General features: G+C 31.7%; 1 protein-coding gene across 4 annotated transcripts in view; it reads right to left on the bottom strand.

Annotated features, from left to right (window-relative positions):
* The window catches only part of LOC106466282 (low-density lipoprotein receptor-related protein 3-like), a 36,452-nt gene continuing 16,270 nt past the window's right edge, over positions 1-20,182 (bottom strand). For all 4 annotated transcript variants that reach the window (XM_022394263.1, XM_022394262.1, XM_022394261.1 and 1 more), the window contains exons 5-11: positions 18,397-18,629; positions 17,729-17,857; positions 12,939-13,067; positions 10,819-11,008; positions 9,617-9,771; positions 7,339-7,458; positions 1-2,870 (exon numbers count right to left, since the gene is read on the bottom strand). In XM_022394263.1, the coding sequence (XP_022249971.1) occupies positions 2,050-2,870; positions 7,339-7,458; positions 9,617-9,771; positions 10,819-11,008; positions 12,939-13,067; positions 17,729-17,857; positions 18,397-18,629 (1,777 nt within the window). In that variant the 3' untranslated portion in view covers positions 1-2,049. The remainder of the gene's footprint in view (positions 2,871-7,338; positions 7,459-9,616; positions 9,772-10,818; positions 11,009-12,938; positions 13,068-17,728; positions 17,858-18,396; positions 18,630-20,182) is intronic.

The following is a 20,182-nucleotide window of genomic DNA, read 5'->3' as shown; positions in this document are numbered from 1 at the left end:
ATATATATATATATATATATATATGTTTGGTTCAAAGTGATAACAAAATATACACAAACTTCAGGAACAAACATAAGGAAGGTTAAATTTGTTGCCAAAACACTTTTTATGCATCTTAAAATATAATAAAAACAACAACTTAAAATAGGTATCTATTGTATTTGGAATACAATTTTTCCTTGATTGTTTTGATAAAATGTATCTTACATTCTATACGAGTAGTTTAAACAATGACAACTTTTAAATTCAGCAGTTATATTTTGAGCACTTGATTTTCCCAAATAAGCAATGTCTTAAATCTGCAGCCTACTGAAGTTGAAAGTAATTATTTAAAATACTTTTCTAAGTGTACAAGAAATATCCTTGTGGGTGGGCAAATGTTACTATATCTTCTCCCTATAACCTGGTCACACAGTAATGTGTGCTTGCTTTCTCTGTTACCTACCAACGATACACTGAAAATTTAGTTTAAACTAGAGGGGCACCCAGTACAACGCATACCTTCACCACACAGTGTTGATCAAATTCAGCCCTAAATAAATACAAAAATGTGTTTGTTTGTCATTACCAATGGACACAGACCATTTTTTGCAGGATAATGAGGAATAACATTCTACACGTGCCCACCAAGTTTCATCAAAATCCAATTGTTTTTGACTGAGTTATAGAGCAAAAATAGTGTGAAAAATCAGTCCCCGTGTTAACAGATACTTTGTTTTTTCGTGACCTTGATCTGCCTAAAACTAATCACTTCTAAGTTTGGTCACAGTCCAATACCAACTTTTGCCAAAATACATTCATCTATTTGAGAAATCTTGCTGACAAACACAATCTTTGGTGGTGTAGGTAATAAAATTAATTCTTATAACATTGTTAGACAAGCACTCTACATTAATTAAAGTTATAAATATTGTTATGATCATATTCTCAGTTGATAAAATCCGTGACTTTTCTAGAACATTAATTCCTATTACTCATACTTATTAAATATGTGAAACTTGAAACTTTGTAGAATGTACGTCAACTGTGTGTTGTAGAGACAAGTGTAGAGGACAATGTTTCGAAAGTCTGTCTTCCACCTTTCGTCTTCAGGTCCTGAAGACGAAAGACAGAAAACTTTTGAAACATCATCCTCTACAACAGGCAGTTGCCCTCCATTCTACAAAATTTCATCATGAATACTCTGCTTAAGCAATCTATCAAAAAATATGTGAAACTTGTTTAAATATTAATTAATGACCATAAACCTTAAAACATAACAGAATGTTGATGTCACAGTTTAGTATTTTGACAAATGTTTGGTACCTGCATGTTCAGTACCAGAAACAACAAAAAATAAAAATCAAGGACTTCTTTTGCATAACTAGCACTACATAAGGGAGTATTAAAGATTTATACTTTAAATATTTAAACTTAGAATGAAAGGAATTATTGTTTTGTTTTCTAAAAAGTTGGCAACATATGGGGAGTTGACATCTTAGATCACATTCAGAGTTAAAAAATGTAACTTGATACTGACCTCTTTCATTTATCTACAGACTTGTACATATGTTTCTAATAAACACACACACAAAATCATACATATTGTAATTTACTAATTACATGGACTACAGATATATGTTTAAAACATTTATCACAGAAGTTAGCAAGTCTGACCTTGTTTTTGTTACTCTTCATATAAAAATATAGTTCTTGTGTATATTGTACTATATTTTACTTCTACTTAATCACTACACATATGTAGTAAAACCTATTTACCTCATTTTAGAAATAATCCATTTGATAGGATCTTTACAAGAAGAAAAAAGTGCATGTGTATGGGGGGTGGGAGATCTGTGAACAGTGAGGTCATACATTGAGAAGCAGCAATAAAAATACAAGCAATTCACTGGGAAGTTTTAATAGCAACATACCTCATCTGCTAAAAGAAGCTTCAATAATGGTTGGATAAATTTATGTTGACATTAATATATTAACATTTGTCAGTAGTAGACACGGTAATCATAATTTTTGAAATACAGAAGTATCACTTCCTTACTAAATTCTTTGTTACGATATTAATGGCATTGTATCAGAGGGGTTGCAATTTTCAACTGCTGAGGTCAGACTTTCACAAGAGTGATGAATGTCAAGTCTTCCTAGGTCAATTTGGATACATTCATCACTACTTCCTTGAGGTTTGTTTTTATTGCCACTGCTGCCTTCTTCCCTTTGAGCTACACAAGATGAATCCATCTCAGACTCCTGGTCATACTTTACTGACCTTGAAGACAGTGGGAGCACAGTCTGCTGTGAGGAGGAAGACTTTTTACGGACACTCCGCTGATTGTCAGCAATACAAGCACGTTCTCCCTCGTAATCCGAATTATGAACAAAAGTGGTAGTTGTTGATATACTTACATCACTTTCACTTGTATTTTCTAATGTCTGGGAATGGTAACTAGATCTCGATTGTGTGCTACCAGAGGGACTTAAAGAAGGGGAAGATAAAAGAGGCCTCTGTGAAGATGCTGGAGAAGGCTCCACAAGAGTGGTATTATTGATCAAACTGCATGGTGAACGCTGTGTTTGTCGATGAGTGCGTGATAGTCTTCTAGCTCTTCGGATCTGCTGTGACCGAAATCGACGTGAATTCAGATTTGGTATATCGGGTCTGTCGTGGCTAACTGCAACAGCATAGGATGGTGGAGGCTCTCGATACATGATCTCTTGCTCCAGTCGTGAGAGTGGAGTCTGTCTAGAATAATCTGGATGATGTTCCAAGTACCGCAGGGCAAAAAGTTTACACATGCAACTAACAGCAACCACCAGTAACAGGCCACAAATTAATGAGCCCATTACAGCTGCTGTAATAACACTGTTCTTCACACCTAAACAGTGAACAAAATATCTCTCATGACTAACATAGAAAATAAACTGTTAAAATGCTTGGCTAGTGACAAAAAAATGTACCACCAGAATAAAACAAAAACAATAAAAACCCCAATCAAACATATTCCATTGAATGTTTCTGATGAACTGAAATTCTTTAAATATAAACGCACTTAAAGATAACAAAATATTATCGTAATAAAATCAGTATAAAAAGTACTTTAAAATGCTATCTTAATTTCTTATAATATTTAACTTACACACACAAAAAACGAAAATCTACCCTGTAGTGATTACTGGAAATAAACTGAACTACTGTGTAGTTAGCAGTGCTGTGAAGGATAAAAGTTTCACAGTTAAAGTCATGTTCATATTAATTAACTCTTTCATGCACGTACGCTTCTCCTTCGCTAAGCACTGCCATAGGAGCTTGGAATTTTGTACCATCATACAGAAAAGGTATTCCTTTTTAAACTCCCTAGTGTTTAACAGTTTAAAGTAAATAATGAAATATTAAACCATATGTCTTATTTTTTGTGTGCATCTAAAAATAATCCTAGCACTGGGACAATAGTTTATCTTTTAATAGTTTAAAATTGGCAGTGAAAGAATTAATATGTAAATGGTAAAGGATGTACAATTTGTGCTCATAAGTGCACAGCTCGAAATGATAAAAATTACGGAAAAACCGAAGTCAATTCATCTTCTCCTCACTTAGAACTTTCATTCTAACTATATACAAGATAACGCCTAATAAATGGTCATGTACACAGTATATAAGATAAAAATTACGGAAAAACCAAAGTCAATTCATCTTCTCCCCACTTAGAACTTTCATTCTAACTATATACAAGATAACGCCTAATAAACGGTCATGTCACACACTATACAAGATAAAAATTATGGAAAAACCAAAGTCAATTCATCTTCTCCTCACTTAGAACTTTCATTCTAACTATAAGGCGTTATCTTGTATATAGTTAGAATGAAAGTTCTAAGTGAGGAGAAGATGAATTGACTTTGGTTTTTTTATATAGTGTGTAACATGACCATTTATTAGGCGTTATGTTGTATATAGTTAGAATGAAAGTTCTAAGTGAGGAGAAGATGAATTGACTTTGGTTTTTCCGTACTTTTTATCTTTTATACTGTGTAAAATGACCGTTTATTTAAAAATTACGGAAAAACCAAAGTCAATTCATCTTCTCCCCACTTAGAACTTTCATTCTAACTATATACAAGATAACGCCTAATAAACGGTCATGTCACACACTATACAAGATAAAAATTATGGAAAAACCAAAGTCAATTCATCTTCTCCTCACTTAGAACTTTCATTCTAACTATATACAAGATAACGCCTAATAAACGGTCATGTCACACAGTATACAAGATAAAAATTACAATTTATCATTAAAAGCAGATGGGCTTTATTTTTAAAAAATGTTAGATAATAATTTCAGTCTCTTCAACTTTAGAATAATGCTTACTGAATGTTGGTTTAGTTACAAAAGGCTCTCCATTCAAACTTAACGAATCTTATAAGCTAAAAATTAAAAACTTATGCCCAATTTCTGTTGCTATATTTTACATATTTTTTTTATTGGGTTTCTTTTTTTTTAGAAATTTCCTAAGAAATCTAGAACAAAATAAATTCATTGTTTGTAATATTTGGACCCATGTTAATGTAGTTAGTTGTTGCTAAGTATAATATTTGGACCCATGTTAACATGAAATAGTTAGTTGTTGCTAAGTAACACAGAAATTCTACTCTTGTTGTTTGGTTCAAAAAAGAGAAACTTGTTTATGAAATTTAGTTAGGCATTTAGCTAAGCAGTACCTATAAGTGTAGTATGCTCTCTATCTTGAAATATGTTATATATCAAGTACTCATAGCCTAATAACAAATTTATGAATAGTTTGATGATGAAAGATTACTATATAAAGACAAAAGTATCTACATTAAATAAATAAGGTTAACAACTGAAAAGCATGAAACAAGGATTTAAGATAATACATTAGGATGTTTTTTTTTTTATGTAGTACTTTTATATCCAGGATTTCCTATGAAAAAGTTAAAAACAAGGGCGACACCTTAGAAATCGACATGACAATTAATTAACAATTCAGAATTAATTATTTTAGTTTGGTAATACAGACTGCTTTATTGTCTATTTGACCCCAAATAATCAATTCTGGTAAACCTTTGTTATAAAAAAAAATCTCAAGAATATAAATACTTTTACACATTTAAAAAAAATTCCTGGTTTACTAAGCATTATGGACCTATCATCAATGAATATTTTCTCATAAAAAAAGCAAGTTATTAAGAGACATAATATCATATAAAATGTGTTTTATTTCTTTATTTTGTTTTTGAGCAAAGTGACACTAGGCTATCTGTTGTGTCCACCGTGGGGAATCAAACTTTGGATTTTAGGGTTGTAAGTCCATACATTTACTGCTGTCCCACCGAGGGACTATAAAATATGAGAATTAATTTCATGTTTATTCCAGAACTGCTTGAACTCAGCTGGATGATGCTAGTCCATGTAAAGAACTTTATTTTCTCTCAAGCATATTTCACTTCTCTGTGTGACAGTAAGAATGGTGGGAGAACTAAATATATGCACACAAACAATAATTTTAATTAAAAAATATTCATTAGGGTAAAAGTTGACAACATTATTTTCATAACTAAGTTCAGCTTCCTGAAATAGCAAAAAATCACAATTTCTTTGTCTATAAACCAAGATGATACCAATCAGATCAGAACTGAATAGTGAACTTGGAGAATACACGATCAGTTTAAAATAATATTTCTTTATCTGTAGGCTTAACAAAACAAGATGATACCAATCAGATCAGAACTGAATAGTGAACTTGGAGAATACACGATCAGTTTAAAATAATATTTCTTTATCTGTAGGCTTAACAAAACAAGATGATACTAATCAGAACAGAACTGAATAGTGAACTTGGAGAATACACGATCAGTTTAAAATAATATTTCTTTATCTGTAGGCTTAACAAAACAAGATGATACCAATCAGATCAGAACTGAATAGTGAACCTGGAAAATACATGATCAGTTTGAAACAATATTTCTTTATCTGTAGGCTTAACAAAACAAGATGATACCAATCAGATCAGAACTGAATCATGAACTTGGAGTATAGGGGTACACATGATCAGTTTGAAATAATATTTCTTTATCTGTAGGCTTAACAAAACAAGGTGATACCAATCATTTCAGAACTGAATCATGAACTTAGAGTATAGGGGTACACATGATCAGTTTAAAATCATATTTCTCTTGTCTGTAGGCTTTTAAACATAAAACAAGATAATACCAATCAACTAAAACTAAAATGTGAATTTGGAGAATACGTGATTATTTTTAGACTACCAGACACTATGACAAATAAAGTAGAAAATTATATTTAACAAATATAAAACATAATATTTATTTACACAGTGTTATAAATATCTGAGACATAAGATATCACTAGTAAATAATTTGAAAACTTTCTCATTTGAATTTAGTTATTTTCCAGAATATATTTATTTTTCATGTTATGTTTTAAAAAAATACATCATACATGTATAGTAATTTCATCATTCACCATGTTGATGTGTTCAATGTTTAATTGATGGGGTGAGGCAAAACATAGTTGTCTCAATTCCAGTTACTAGGTTATTACTGTGACACAGTCTTTCTGTTTCTGATATGCATCTTTTTTTTTTCAAAGAATTAAGTACCCAGACTCAGTTCAAAAAATGCTTGTATTTCATACAATTTGATGTAATCAAATGCAAAATGAATTTCAATTTTTTACTGATATTTAGGGAAAACCACATGTAATTTCTTAATAATAACATTGTGGTTTCTATTTCAAAACAATTACTACATTACAAGTGATGCCACTCTTGACCTTAACTGTGACATTATTATCGATTCTGAGATATTGTAACTGTGACATTATTGATTCTGATATATTGTGACCGTGACCTCATCAGATCCGATATATTGTGACCGTGACCTCATCAGATCCGATATACTGTAACTGTGACCTTATCAGTCCTGATATATTGTAACTGTGACTATCAGTTCTGATATATTTAAACTGTGACTATCAGTTCTGATATACTGTAAATGTGACTATCAGTTCTGATATACTGTAAATGTGACCTTAGCAATCCTAATGTGATGGTGGCTTTATAAAGAAATATCAGAACTTAGAACTACAGCACAACACAGGCATAATAAAACTAAATCAATGAAAAAAATTATATATATTAAGACTTTTAACATGAAGTTCACATTTTGCTTTAAGACAAACTTATGTTTCATTACACCAACAAAATAACACAGATAAATGTTCAGATATCACACTTAAAGTTTATTTCCACAAATACAATATTTCAGAAAAAAAAAAAAATTTGAAGAAGAAGAAATTTACTCACAGACTTTTTCATCACTACCATCTCCACAATCATCTACACGATCACATTTCCAAGTGTTGTGTATACAGCGACCATTGCCACAGAGGAAACCACCCCTTTCTGATCGACAAGAGAGAGAATCTGGTAGAAGATACATACAAACATAAGAATATAAAAAAATTCAGTGAAATACCCTACAACAGTCTAAGTGTCAGCCTCACAAAAGGTTAGCTATTTAACATCTTGCCTTCCAACTTATGCACAAAAAATTTCTGATCTCATGGTAAAGTCATTCTGAAATACATTTCCCAAAATGTCCAAACTTATACACAAACAGATGAAATATTCATGTAATAGTGTAGTTGTTCAAACATATAGTAAAATACAACAATTATAAAAATACACAAATCAAAAGAAGTCAAGAAACACCATAGTTTTAAAACATCTGGGTGCATTACAAATGAAGATTTACAATATGTATACACAAAGGCACAAACATAAGTAGGAAAAATGACTAGACAGTAAACAACGCGTGTTCTGCTACGAGTCTTTCAATTTATCTCCACTTTACACTACCCTCCAAGTGTGAGCTACTGCACATATTTATTACAACAACACTATTCAACTGGTTAAATTGCAGGAAAGCTTTTTCTAGGACATCTGAAGTTGGATTACATGAACTGGAAGTTTTTTTACTTTTATACATGTATTGAATACTTACATATTTCTACGAGGATTCATTATCCAGGTAACATGCAAACACCATAGAAACAAAACCTGTCTTGCCTGCTTTTTTATTTTTTTAGGTAATGAGAGTCATTCTTAAGCTTTTTTGATGCATATATATTGGAACATTTTCAAGAATTCTTTAAATTTCTTTCAGAGTATTTAAATTTTAAAATCCACGAGAATAACTTTTTTCTAGCAAACCACTACCGATCCCAAACATTTCAAAATATTTTTTTTTCTATTAGATTCTGTGATAAGGTTTTTTAATATTTGAATAGTAATTAAGAAAGACTATAAATACAATAGTTTATTATATCATTAGTCACTAGGAATGTAATTAAATTAAGTACTAAAATATTTGTATAAGTACTAAAACTCATCAATACCTGTACACTCTCACATGGGATATTAGTTTTGAATAACTGTATATTAACTTTTTGGAATTTACCACTGCTTTCAAGTACAGCAGTCTCTATACATGTGGCTCATTTATGCTACTATAAATGTATACTAACACTACTGGTCCATTCAGGTACAAATTAACAAGTGTATTCCTATTATCAAAAAGCAAAGAAAAAACATTAATCACAGAGGTTTTTCACAAATATTCATTTCAAGAAAAAAAGCATTCACAACTTAGGAATATTTATATTATAAAAAACTTGTCATTCTAATAAGTTTTAGGAAATTGGCCTGAATTTGCAGAGACCAGCAAAACATCTGTGAATTTCTACTAGTATGTTTATTGCAACAGTAATTCTTTAAATACAGGATTTCTAGAATAATACAAACGAGATGTGTAAGGCCGCTTGTATATACGTCGTACTTTCTAAAACCTTAACTAATGATAGGCCTAAGTTTGATAAAGAGATAAATTAACACTGTAATCTGTGTAAGTTTTTACTTTAGTTTAGTTAGGACTAAACTTTACTGTATTTAATACTGTCGACAAATAAACTTATAATTTTATTCTATGAACTAAAATCAGACCTTTTTCAATGACTTTTAGTGTTGTTCTACAAAATGGTTAATAAAATATATTTACATCCACCTTTTGTTGTTATTCCTTCATTCACAGAGCAGTTGTAGCAACTTTATCACTCAATCTTGTGGCTCTCTGCAGTAGGCAGGCTGGTTCTTAAGTGCATAACGTACCTGCCTGTTTTTCTTGGGTAAAATTCTTAGTGTGCATGCTTATAATGTGTACTGACAAGCAAAATTATAGTTAAAGAAAAATGGTGAATATATGATAAGAAAAAATACTTGTTAGAATTCATAACAATAGGCTTCAGACAAAGTGCAAAATTTAAACTGTTTTGGCCAGATTAATTAGCATTTCCTTAAAAAAAAAAGGGACAGTGAGAAACATTTTATGTATCTAAAAAAAGTTGTGGAACACAATTTCCTAATCCACAAACCTTTTTTTTTTTAAATAACAATTTTGCAAAGTTAGTTCTAGATGCTATACGTAGTAATGATCATATCATACATCAAAAACAAGAACGATAAGAACCACTAAAATAAAAAAACTTAACTTATGTTCCAAAAGAAAGAAGAAAAAAAAACTTACCGCAGTTCATTTCATCTGAAAAATCACCACAATGAGGATTACCATCACAATGCTGCTCCACTGTGTAACAACCAAATCCAGATAAACAGGTAATACTGTTATCACAGTCTTTGCTACACCCCATCTCATCTTCACCTTTAGGACAATCAAATTTTCTGGAAGAAACAAAGAACTCTTAACCTCACATTGGAGAAAGTTATCAAAATTATACCCCCCACCCAACCCCATGAATATTAAAATTTTGCTCTTGCTGATTTTTTCAAGTTTAAAATCCATTAAACATTCACACGTCATATAACAATAATATCACAGAACTGCTCTTTTCTTACATTGGTGTATCTTCCTTCAGTTATTTCAACTCCAACACAATAAGTACTATTAATTAAAACACCACAGTAATTTCATGCTGTTAAATATGGACACAGCCAAGGAAATCTTTTTATATTCTTAGCTTTAAATACCCAAAAATCAAACAATTTTTAGTCCTGTGTTTTTACTGATTAAATATATCTTCACAAACACACACACGTACCAGTTACTTTTTTTTTCTCAACCCAAAATATAAATAGACTTAATAACAGTAATTGTATATACTTTTACTTCTTCAGTTTAAGATATTGTAGCACTTACTACAACAACAATCTTATGTGGTATACATATTGCATATATACTAAATGTAGTTATAAAAAGATGACAATTGAAACACGTTTATGGGATATAAAAGAAAGTTAAGTATGCTACTTATAGCTTAGAAGTAAAATAATACAGAAAGGAGACCTAATTAAGTGAAATATTCCAAAACCTGCTAAAATTTTGATAAGAAAAAAGTGTTTTACCAAATAATTAACCATCATGTAAGTTTACAAGAAACTTAACTCTCTAAACTGATCTAAATACCTTACTTTAACTACTAGCCTACTGAAAGATGTTGAGGTTTTACTATTATCTTAGAACACTCACAAATGAACTCCCTTTTACTATGTCATAAATATAAATCAAATGTGTACCAAAACAGACATAATGGTAACATTATGAACTGATTTACTATGTTATAAATATAAATCAAATGTGTACCAAAACAGACATCATGGTAACATCAAGAGTTGATTTACTATGTCATAAATATATATCAAATGTGCACCAAAACAGACAGAACGGACATCACGGTAATATCAAGAGCTGATATTACTTTCTGTGCTCACCTGTCACATCTCTCAGTGACAACATTATAACAGTTTGAAGACGTGAAGCTACATCTTGTCTGGTTAGGACCACAGTCACAATCAAGCTCATCACTGGCATCTAGACAATCTGGTTCCATGTTGCAACGATTTTCTGTTGGAATACAGCTGTTTCCTGAGTGACACCTAAACTCTGTAACACTGCATTTTTCTGAAAACCATAAAATAACTTGATCTAAGTTATAACAAAATAAATAATGCAATATAAATGAAAATTATATAACTGCAATTTCCTGAAAAGCTGCCAAAAAATAAATATTCAACACTTAATCATGTACATGAAGTATTCTTAAGTGAACAAAGAAAGTTGAGTTTCAAACAATACATTTTAGTAAAAAGAAAAAACAACCATGTACTTACTAGTCTATCTGTCCAAGTATCCAATATATTACACACATTTTAATCATATCATTAAAAACAAGTATTTCTTTTACTATTAATATAAATTACAAGTTACCTAAACCATTCTTAACAATGAATATCCAGCTGTTTTTACTATTGTCACAAACAATTTTGTCATGCCAAGTAACAACGTGAAAAAAATAAAATTTGATAGCGGACGAAATACATTTTTCAATATAAATATATAGTAATCAAAGTTTACTAATACACCAATACCTTTACAAACACACTATATTAAAGTTATTTTAAATACACATATTGACAAGTCACGTGATAACCATGGCCAATATAGTCGCAGTGGAACATATCAGAACAACATTTTGACATTGTCATTTCATAGGTAGTATGATACTGACAAAAATTCATTGCTTTTGGGAACAGTATATAAAACCCTTTTTAATGTCAAATATTCATACACTACAATTATAAATGCATGTGCACATCATATATTTTGTTAATGAACTTGTGGTCCCAAGACCATCCAGAATGAGACTTGCAACAAGTCACAGTCCAGCCATGAAGAAGAATGTAACAGATGAGACTCCTTGAACACAAAGGTCAGTAGCAAAATCTTTCCACATGGAGAACAGTACACTACTAAATCAAAAAGGATCTCCTCTGTTCAACCATTGCATACCTTAAGCAGCTAAAGAATGAAACAGGTACTCGTGTTATTCATACAAAGACACACCAGTCAAGTTGCCGAATGCAACACCTATGGGTTTCTGTATGTTCACTGTTGAAATGGGTGTTGGAAAACCAGTGTTCTCATACACTAAATGGCTTATAGAAAGTAAGCAGGGAGTTGTGTGCTATTGGGCATGACAGCCGGCTCAGTTCAAAATTAAGGATGGCTATACACAGATGTAAATCTTCACACAAAAGTTCTAAAACCCAACCATGAAATGGTCTAAGTAACTTAGATGTAATTACTGTTATGTAAGTTATACATAAACAAGAAAAAAGAAGATAAAGTCTTTCTTATTCTCTTTGCTATCAAGAATTTTATTGTATTACTTTTAGTTAATCAAATAGAGCCAATTCACTATACAACCAGGAACAGTGGTTACTTAGTACTATACTTACTAAGCTAAGCAAAGAAAAAAAGTTATAAATATTTCCAATAATGTGTAATTGATCCCCCCCCCCAAAAAAAAAAATGTTCTGTGTTTATTATGTAGACATCTGTATAACTTGTTCCTTTTAAATACTTTCATAACTTTTTTGTAACAGAAAGTTTTTAAGTTATGATGTGAATGTACAGAGGTTGTGAATGTACAGAGGTTTAAAATGTTATATTAAATTGATTTTAGAGCCTCACCATGTTCATACAGTTCATGTTGATATGTCTGAAGATGCTCTACTTGATGGCTTTGTATCTTGACGTTAGCCCTGAAGCATAGTTCCCATTGAAAAAGACTCCCTATTATTCAAGGAATGTAATCAGTCAATAGCAACACCCAGAACCAATTCTTTGGCTGCTTTTGTCTTACTGATTAGTGGATTTGGTCATCACTCTCATAGCAAATCTATGGCACCAAAGTGCTGAGCATATTTTTATGACACTAGGATGCGAACCACATATCCTCAAATTCACAGTCCAGGTCACACGTGGGCCTCGATATTAATTAAAGCACCATATTAATCATGTGTACATATTTTCTTTACCAAATATTTACCTTCACAAAATGCCTCATCAGACCAGTCTCCACAATCATTGATGCCATTGCAGGTCCAAGATTCATCTATACATTGTTGATTGTTACAATGAAACCATCCCTCTAAACATGGAGTAGGATTTGTCTTATCTACATAAAAGATCAGATTCCTTTATGTACAGTTTTGAAACAAAAATGTACACATAAACAGACTTCCACAAACTAATTTGAAAACAAAAACAAACAGTATATTTAACTTCTAGTTAGTCCATGGTATTTAAGTAAGATTCTCCCAAGGAAAATTTTTTCAAAATTCTAAGTATCTCATTTTCTAGCATTTGTAGACATTTGTCTACAAAATTGACTTATGATTTAAAACAGCTCAATGTGTTGTCCGTGAATTCTCCAAATGACAGAAAAAGTTTTGACCATGTTGCCATTTACCTAAAGCCCCTACATCTTAGTTTAAACTAAGTCATTATTATTTCATTCCACAGTTAAAAAATATGAACACAAAATAATCATAATAAACAGATGCTCTCAATGTGTTGTCTGTGAATTTTCCAAATATGACAGAAAAAGTTTTGACCATGTTGCCATTTACCTAAAGCCCCTACATCTTAGTTTAAACTAAGTCATTATTATTTTATTGCACAGTTAAAAAATATGAACACAAAATAATCATAATAAAGTTTACGGTAAACGTACAATATTTTCTGTTTCTCATAAGTTAAAAAGTAAACTGTTGAGTTTACTACAATTTGTAAACTTTTTTCAAATATATGCACTTTCTTACCACTTAAAGAATTTCACACAAAGGATATGCAACTTGTGCATTACTGACCTTACTTTGTGTGCTAGTTATCCTAGTTGCACAAGGTCAAGAGGTGTGTCATTCTTGGATACTTTTGAGCTTTCTCATGGATGATGTTATTGGAAACCTAGTTTTGATTTTCTAACTACTTACTCTAATAACATTGCGAGATTAACTTTAGAAATGTCTGGAAGCTAAATCCTCTTTGCTTTCAGCTATGGTAAGACCAGTGGTGTTAGTACTGCCTACACTCTGAAGGAGATGATGTTATTTTGTGTCTATAAATATTATGTACTCTCTGATGTTTCCAGACAGTGAAAGGAGTGCTGGCCATCACCTTCTTGTACCATAAGTAAATAACAATTACTTTCACTGTTGTTTATTTAATTTTTTTTTCAACATGTTCAAACCAGAAATTCGGTTTAACCTTTGCCAAACCTTTTCTGCCACATCTCCCATTATTTCTAAAAACAAATTTCCTTTTATTTTTATATGTTTGTTAACTTTTTGCTTTACTTGACATTCGTTCATTTTCTTTCTTTTATTTTTTTTATCAGCTTAGTTAAATTAATGATAGTCATACATTTTTATTTCCGAAGTTGTAACAGATGTTCAGTTTGTATTTGGTATCCAATCTATTCAGCCATTTTGTCCAATATTAGTACATATTTCAAAGCCTAACAGTTGAACATGTCATATCGTCTACTATAGGAGGTAATACATTATAAACACCTAGTACAACACTAGAGGGGGAAAGTTATAAATACCAATTACAAACACTAGAGGGGGGCGTGTGCAAAAGATACGCTCACCAGATTCACCAATCACAAGGAAACAAAAAAGAACTTTTCAAGATTCATATTTTTAATGTTTTATTGAATTGCTGTTTTTGGTAATTTCTGTATTTTTTTGTAAATATATTGTCCTTTAAATATTTCCTATAGAAATTAACTAAGATTTAAAGATTTATAAGTGTCTACACCAGGGCCATGGGAAACCCGATGTCAGACCTGCAAATAACAAACTAACACACAGTTAGATTACACAAAATATTACGCACAATCAGTTATCAATAACATGATTTGTATTTGTGTGCACAAATACATTTAACTTTTCAAAGCTTATAATCCTGCTTTCCTATGTCAAAAATTGATTTGTTTGTAATTAAGCATAAAGCTACAGAATGGGCTACCCATGCTCTGCCCACCAAGAGTATCAAAATCCGGTTTCTAGCACCGCAAGTCTGCAGACATACAGCTGTGCCACTGGGGGTGAAGTAAACTGAAATCATTTTTGTATGGTAAGTGAATATTGCAGTTTTTTAATAAAGAATTAGTGAAAAGCAACCCTACTTTTCAGAAAAACATCAGGTACCGTTTTCTTATTAATGTACGTTTCACCAACCAGTTGTCAGAAAAACTATATAGTAAACCTAAATGTTTTTTATTTTACATTATTGCACTCTTTTATGTTATCGTTTATTTAACGAAGGCACACTGCAGCATTCAACTTTTCACTGCAATTTCTCATTTTAATATCCTTGTTCGGTACTTTAAAGTTAAGGAGTTTAAGGTTGTGATGTATGAACAATAGCCAGATTACATTTTGTAGAAGCAACCATTTAGTGAAAAAAACCCACAGTAAACATAACAAACTGTCATAAGTCTGATATCAGAGAAACTAGTTTCAACACATTCGTGTCTTCTTCAATCTCACATTGTCTTCTGACTGAGACTGAAGAGGATGCATAAAGGTGTTGAAACTAGTTTCTCTGATATCAGACTTCTGACATTTTGTTCCATTTACTGTGTTTTTTTTCACTAATTGCTGTAAACGATATCGTGTTCTTTTATTATTAAGCAACCATTTCTTTTTCCCTCATATCAGTGTTGTCAGCTTATGAGAGCAGATCCTTACTGCTGCCAAGGTTTGACAGAAATCTTTATGCTGAGATAGCATGTGTCTTTGTTAGCTTACACCACGGTAATGAATTAGATTGTCACTTTAAAAGTAAGAGATAAAATTAATTTCATTAGTGACAGTAACTTAATTGTTATGATCTGTTTGATCAATATCAATAATGTCATAGGTGCCTGCAGATACTTCACTGTAACAATCCCACAAAGTCATGCGTCTCTTCTACAAACTTAACAGATGGTGGCTCTAATGGTGAGGAGTCATCCATGTTATTTTCACTATCTCTATCTTCAACCGCATTTGATTGTAAAACTAGCATTGTCAAATGCTTTCTCCACCAAGTATTATAGCTCTCTGAAAAAATCCTACTTAATGTGAGGATCCATAAAAACAAACTAAAACTAAGGCCAATTTTGGACTGTTTTGTATTCCACCAAATTTAGTTTCAAACCCTTCTCTTAAGGATGCCTTCAATGTTCCCAGTCCAAGGTGGTTTGTGCTAACTTTGATAGAAAATAATGATGTTGCTATAGTTGGGATAACTTTTTAGTTTCCTCAGATGGTTTTAGCAAAGCAACTTTAATCTTTTCTCCAGTAGGATCTGTTTGTTTATCGTTCAGCACAAAGCTACCCAGTGGGCTATCTGTGCTGTCCCGACTATGAGCCAAATGGTCAAATTGATCAACTTTGTACAGAGTTAGGGTAGAGAAAATAACAAATAAAATATAAAGTTTTACTGAAAACAAGCGTTTGCAATGTATTTAGGAGGTTTTAGAGATCATGCAAATAAAATTTGAGATTTTTGAGATAAAGAAAAGTATTTTTAATCTCAATATGAAAATCACCTTGCACTCAAGACTTGATATATTCACGGAAAAATGTTTTTTAGTTTATCAAAAATACTTCACTAAAACGTCAAATTTTTTGCATGTGAAGGACTTGTAATATTTACTGAAAGTCTGCCAAATTTTGTGAAGATATACATACTACATAAAAAAGTTAGTACTATCAAAACTATAACAACTTTAAATGAGTACAAAGTAATCACATGGTCAGTCAATTCACCCATCCCATGACAAGAGAGTTAAAAAAGAACTAGACATAAATTAGTTTCCATTGCCAAGACCACACTAAATCCTGGATATAGACTAGTGTTCATTGCTAAAGACAACACCATTTTGCAAGACATACTACAGACTGCTTTGTCAAGAAGAATTGGACATACACTACATCAATTTCTAAACACCATACTATATTGCATGGCATACTACAGGTTGGAATTTACAAAAAAATTGGACACACACACTACTGTCCATTGCTATGACATCACCACAATGTAGGGAACACAACAAGTTGAGATTTAAAAAATTGAATATAGACTAGAATATCCAAAGCTAATGCAACACCATATTGCAGGACATACAATTCCTTGAAACTTAAAGAAGAATTGAACACAGTCTAATGTCCATTGTTGAACAAACATAATATTGCAGAGCATACTACAGGCAGGGATTTAAAAAACTGGACACACACACAATACAATGTTGCAGGGTCTTCTACAGGTCGAGCTTTAAAGAAGAAATAGACATGTCCATTGCCAAGTCAACACCATATTTATTGGTTGAGATTTAAAGATGAAATGGAAATGTCCAGGCAAGGCTACTTTTCACAAAACAATTTCATCTTATAAAAAAAATATTGTTGTCAGTTCTAGACACTAGAGAGAGCCATGTAAGTATTCAACAGGAGTTATTATGTAATCCTTCATTAAAGTATTCTTACTGCACCTTAATCAGCCTGTAATTTGTTTAACTTTCTCCAAAATTTCACCTTCTAGCAGGTCTCATGGTTTTCAGTGTCCTGCAAAACTAATGAAACTGTTTAATTAATTCATCAACTAAATATTCAGTACCTGACCAAAACACTGTTACATTTCTAATGTTTTTTGTTAACGGTGCAAATATATTTCTAAAGGGCAAGCATAATGGAAAAACAAACTACATTTAAATTTTACACTCAATTATACCATCGTAAGGGAAAGTACGAGATCATTTACAATTACTATCAAACAAACAATCACCTGAACATGATATCTCATCAGATCCATCTTCACATTCATTAAATCCATTACAGCGCCATCTGTTGAGAATGCATTTTTTATTGTTACACTGGAACTCGTTATCTTGACATTGATCTGCATTCTTATCACCTAAAAGGAGATCCAAGAAATTTTAAGAAAACTTTTTCTTCTATTTGTTTCCTTTTACTTATAAAAAACAACAACAAACTCATATTCTGTTAAATGAAGGTTCAGTAGTCACGTATTTGGAACACTTACTATTTCTAAATATGTTTCTTACATTCATCAATAGTCGCGGCACTATCTGAACCTATTTCTAACTTGACTATTATGCTGTTCCTAACCCTACAACATTTTAGTACTTTTTTTTTTCTTTTATCTATCTAATACCAAATTGCATTTGAATTCATGACTTTTTTGGTTAAAAAAATCCCTACAACACACAAGTCCCACAAAAATAAGGACAAGTTGCAGAATTTCTGTTGCATTTAATCCTACTAGTTATAGTTCAGTATATATTCTTACACAGAACTGCATGATTTCACCCAGTCTGATTGGTCAGCTCTATACACTAAATGTTGTAACATGTAAGATTATAAAATTACTCGGCATGTGGATTCCACTTGCAGTGATCAGTATAAAACAAAAGCAACACTACATACACTTACCTACAATATAAGATAGGTTAAATCCTCTTGCCCCTTTGAGAACAGATGATGTAAAGAATTTGATCCATAATGCTTTTCCCTGTATAATTACTGGATCTGGTCGGGCCTTTCCCTGTCCACAGTAGTGCTTGAACTTGGCTTGGAGTAATGGTCCTACCTTTAACCAGTTATGATCGCAACAAGGAGGGCTGAGGCACATCCTGCTGCTTTCTTCAACATCCAAGTCATCAAAGCTTTTAGCAGAATACAGAAAATTGTCAATTAACATAAAGAAAACAACACGAATTATACCTTAAGAAAACTGAACAGAATATAGAAAGTCATTTAGACCCACTTGCAAACTGAAATTTAGTAACTAACATTTATACTTAAGTCCAAAACTGTAGTTACTTTTATATATATTGTTGTTGTTTGTGGAATTGCACATAAAGCTACTTGAGAGATTTCTGCACTAACCGTCTCTCATTTTGAAGTAATAGACCAGAGAGAGAAGGCAGTTAGTCAACCACCCAGGCAGTAATGGGATGCAAACCCCATATCCAGAGTCCAGCACTCTAGCCACTAAGCTGCACTTGGTCCAGTTTTGTATATAAATGTATTATTTCAGTATTAGACAAAAACGAAAACTTCACAGGATTCTAGTTAACCCGAATTCCTGGGCCTCATACACCAGAGAATTTGTCGGGACACACGAGATTTGATCCCCCGGGTACCGAATATTCACCGCAAAACACCCCATATGCAAATCAAGCACAAGTACTTTGCTTTGATCTTTGTATCATAATGAACTAAACAGCATACAGTTTGCACCATCAACTTCTAACGAGTTTCAACCACGACAATAAACTGAACAAATATAAAGCCACATGAAAGTACCACAAGACCAGTCTAAGCATATCAGCAGACATGTGCTTGAATACACTGTATAACATTGTTCCAAGACTATTTCTATGAACAATATTCACTTTTGAAATAATAAAATTGACGCAGGTTTTCGAATTTCATTATATGTTGTTACTATAAATGAAGAAAAGCAAAAAAAAGTATGTCTATGAATACAGAACTTTGATAGTATTTTAATTAACAACCCAAAATAAGCCAAAACTGGTATACATGCAAATAAAAGTTGCAGAAATCATTCATAGAAACAAATGCTGATAATTCAAAGTAAACACAGATATAACTATCAAGTTATAACTTGCTTTGTTTGGCAGTAGAACTTCAAAATTGTAAAGATGACCATTAGGTAAAATTTCATTCAATCTAAAAATTATATTCTTGAAGCCATCTTTACCAGACTTTAGTCTCTTATGCGTACATTATGTTTACTGAAAGTTTTGAATGACAGTGGTACTTAAAATGTTCAAGTTGTGAGCACTGGAAAATAAATTATTGCTTTCTTTAGCAGGCAATCATCCACTACTCTTTTAATAGTTATATTCTAGATTGACGAATAAAATTTGGATATTGCAGTAAGTTTAGTAATTGTAACTATAAATAGTGTATCAGCCAGTGTGAAATTTTTAATCAACACTTACAGCCTTGTGTACAGGCAATACATGTGCATTCTTTTCTTTTAAGACTTTTCTTGAGAGTCTTCTCAACTAGAAGCATTGTTACTTTCCCATTTTTGTGTAGTCTGAATTTGCCTTTTGCTTATCATTTTGCAAAAAACAATTATAAAAACAATCTGAGAAACTTTATTTCTTAACCCTTTCATTATGGGTAGGTTAAAGTGCACATGTTGTGACCTTTCACAGAGTTACATTCAAAATTTAATTAATCT

This window comes from Limulus polyphemus, unplaced genomic scaffold (assembly GCF_000517525.1).
Source record: "Limulus polyphemus unplaced genomic scaffold, Limulus_polyphemus-2.1.2 Scaffold2212, whole genome shotgun sequence".
NCBI classification, from domain to species: domain Eukaryota; kingdom Metazoa; phylum Arthropoda; class Merostomata; order Xiphosura; family Limulidae; genus Limulus; species Limulus polyphemus.
Note: the sequence above shows the minus strand (reverse complement) of the source record. Positions and strands in the feature narration are given on the sequence as shown.